Source organism: Centruroides sculpturatus, unplaced genomic scaffold (assembly GCF_000671375.1).
Source record: "Centruroides sculpturatus isolate CEXI.00-Female unplaced genomic scaffold, Cexi_2.0 scaffold342, whole genome shotgun sequence".
In the NCBI taxonomy this organism is placed as follows: Eukaryota; Metazoa; Arthropoda; class Arachnida; order Scorpiones; family Buthidae; genus Centruroides; species Centruroides sculpturatus.
In genome coordinates, this window is record NW_019384666.1 from 334552 (window position 1) to 337550 (window position 2999).

The 2999-nt window shown below is 32.7% G+C and overlaps 1 protein-coding gene across 1 annotated transcript in view; it reads left to right on the forward strand.

Moving 5' to 3' along the window:
* LOC111626659 (methionine aminopeptidase 1-like) overlaps positions 1-2999 on the forward strand; it is a 34015-nt gene that overhangs the window by 13589 nt on the left and 17427 nt on the right. Inside the window, exon 2 of the mRNA XM_023370118.1 lies at positions 350-401. Coding sequence (XP_023225886.1) covers positions 350-401 — 52 coding nt within the window. The remainder of the gene's footprint in view (positions 1-349; positions 402-2999) is intronic.

Genomic DNA, 2999 nt, shown 5'->3' on the forward strand with positions numbered 1-2999 from the left:
AAAAAAAATTATACGCGAGAATCGAACCCGAGAACTCAAGCTTATGAATCGGACTCGTTACCACTCTGCCACAGGACGCTCAAATAAAAGTACGTATAATTTATATATAAAGTGCTAAAAAACTTTAAGTTCGATTTTCTTGATTATATTTGAGTATTGCACTTTAGTATTTTACAGGTAGTACACTCACATGGTGTACTACTTCTACACCAAAGATTGTCAAAATCCGTTACCCCAAAGCCGTAGGCTCTCCTTGTAAAATTATTTTTAAATCATTAAATATGAAAAATATTCAAAGCTAATAGGTTTTAAATGAAATTCAGTTTTGAAATGTTTACTTTTTTTATAGGAGTGTTTTAAAGGAAATTGGGATGTACATAAATTACTTCATAGAAAAGCTAGTAAGTACTTTTAAATAATTTAATAATGTTTTACATATATTTTTAATAAAAGAAAATAATTTGAAATGTGATCTTATGATAAGGGTATTTTTAAATTTAGATACAGAACAATAGTACATCTGAATAGTTGGTTATCAATTAGTAATTATACCAAAAAGAAAATCTACTTTAAAATTTGGCTTATTAAATTAACTTGATTTTAAATGAAAGATTTTTAGCAAATTTATGTTTGTATTAAACTAAAATTAACATTTTACATTTTATGGAAGTCAAAAAAATATTTTATCTCAACAAATTTCAGAAAAAAAAGAGGTTTTTAATCTGACTTCTATAACGTTACACTATCTGGAACCTGTTACCAGTGCTCTACGCGTATATATAGTATATCGCTCAAAAACATTTGTCAAGCGATATACTATATATACGCGTAGAGCACTGGTAACAGGTTCCAGATAGTGTAACGTTAATTTCACCCCAGTGCTGAAAGTAGAGCAGTTCCTGTAATTCTGACTTCTATAATTTGTAAAATCTCAAAAACATTGTTTTTGAGTTGTTTCTTTATTTTGGGTGTTATGTTGTGTTTAGTATATTGTGTCAGCCTGCATAATTGCTGTCTAATGTCATCTATTTGTGTTTCTGTTCTTCTCTGCTAGGCAGACTTGTGATAGAATTGTGTTTTGTATTTGTCTGTGATTGTATTTTCAGTCCATGGTGTGTCACTACTGTGACTGCCCCAGCATAAACTAATGTATGAATGTCTGAGAGTGTATAAATTTAATGAATGTAGTGTGGTAGTGAGTGTTTACATAATTTAGTGTTTTTCCTAATATCTTTGACATGTTGATTTTTGGTATACACGGTCTTTGTGTACCTGTATATTTAGTGAGTGTTTTCTGAAATATAAGTGAGAGTTTATTAACTAAATCTATGTCTTTGTTATCAGTGGTGGATGAGGAAGTGTCTGTAGTGTATCATTAGTGGTAGTTGTGTGTGTGCTATAATTAGTGCTTGTTGCTGGATTATCCTGACAGCTTCATTAATGTTAAATGTTTCTGTTGTATTTGATCAGCAACCTGTTGTTTGATAAGTTCAAGTATTCTTTTGGGATAAGGTTGTGTATAATTGTTCTTTTTTGATCATCAACCCTTTGTTTGGTGACAGTGAGGTGAGGATATTGTTGTGTGAATCTATGGTGTAGTTGTTGTCTGTATGCTGTCATGTTTGCTTTGAGTTTTGTGATGGTATAGTAAATACGGGTGATAAACTCATTCATTTCTGATGTTCATTTCCTCTGTTGGCATGGTTTTCCAGCCCTTGTGGTCTGTGGATGCAGACTCATCAAGGCTAGGTTGGTTCCTCACATGTGTTGAGGGCATTGCAGTAGCCATGCTTGGGCCGGTGCTGTTTTTGCCACTGGTAACCAAAGGAGACTGTGGCCTGTTTTTCAAACATCAGCTTCTGCTTAACCCACAAACACAGACCTTGTTAACCCAGGCAACGTTCAAGTCGGTGTCACACTTAGACCTGATTATTACCATGGTAAATATCTTCACAGAATGTGGGTGTGGTCACTCTTAGCTTCATTTCTCCTTATGGACCTTACTGGCATAAGTGTCCCTACCAGGAGCCTGTGCTCCAGCCTTCATTGCTCTATGGATCACTAAAATTACTGGGCCTACCCACCATGACCAGGTGGTGACCACGAGAGAGTTATTATAATAATAATAATTTCCAAAGATGCTAGTAGATGCTGATCTCTTAAAAGGTATGATTCTCTGAAAAAGTAGAAATTTAATTGCCAATTGGCCAATGAGATAATATCAGTCTGTTGCTTTAGAAAAACAATTGCAAATAATAGTATACTTGCTTACTGGAGAATAAAATCAATAAAAATAAAAACCATTCAACTATCCAGCAAAATTCTTTAATAATTTAAAAACGTTTTCAAACGCATTAAGCGTTCATCATCAGTTATTTCTCTAATTTGAAATGTGGACTTCGAAAAATTACGCAACGGAAATTCCAAATAACGGTTATGTAAAAAATTAAAAGGTAACGTTTATGTAAAAAATTAAAAGGTAACGTGTTACAAACGATGATCGTTGATGGATATTTTATTTATTATTATTATTATTATTATTGTTTATTAAGCACACAAAAATTTGTATATAGCACTTTCGTTTGTAACACATTACCTTTTAATTTTTTACATAACCGTTATTTGGAATTTCCGTTGCGTAATTTTTCGAATTTCACATTTCGAATGGAGAAATAACTGAAGATGAACGCTTAATGCGTTTGAAAACGTTTTTAAATTATTAAAGAATTTTGCTGGATAGTTGAATGGTTTATATTTATTGATTTTATTCTCCAGTAAGCAAGTATACCATTAATGGATGTTGTCATCTGTAAGATTCGTCCTTGGGTGTTGATCACGACCTGCATTTTCAACATGTTCTTGCCCACCTTTAAATTCTCTGGTTCAAGTATACACACAATTCTGAGACAGTGTACTGTCCCCAAACTGTACCTTCAATCAACTAAAAATTTCTAAGGGTTTAACGCCCTCATTAGTTAAAAACTTTATTGTGATGCATT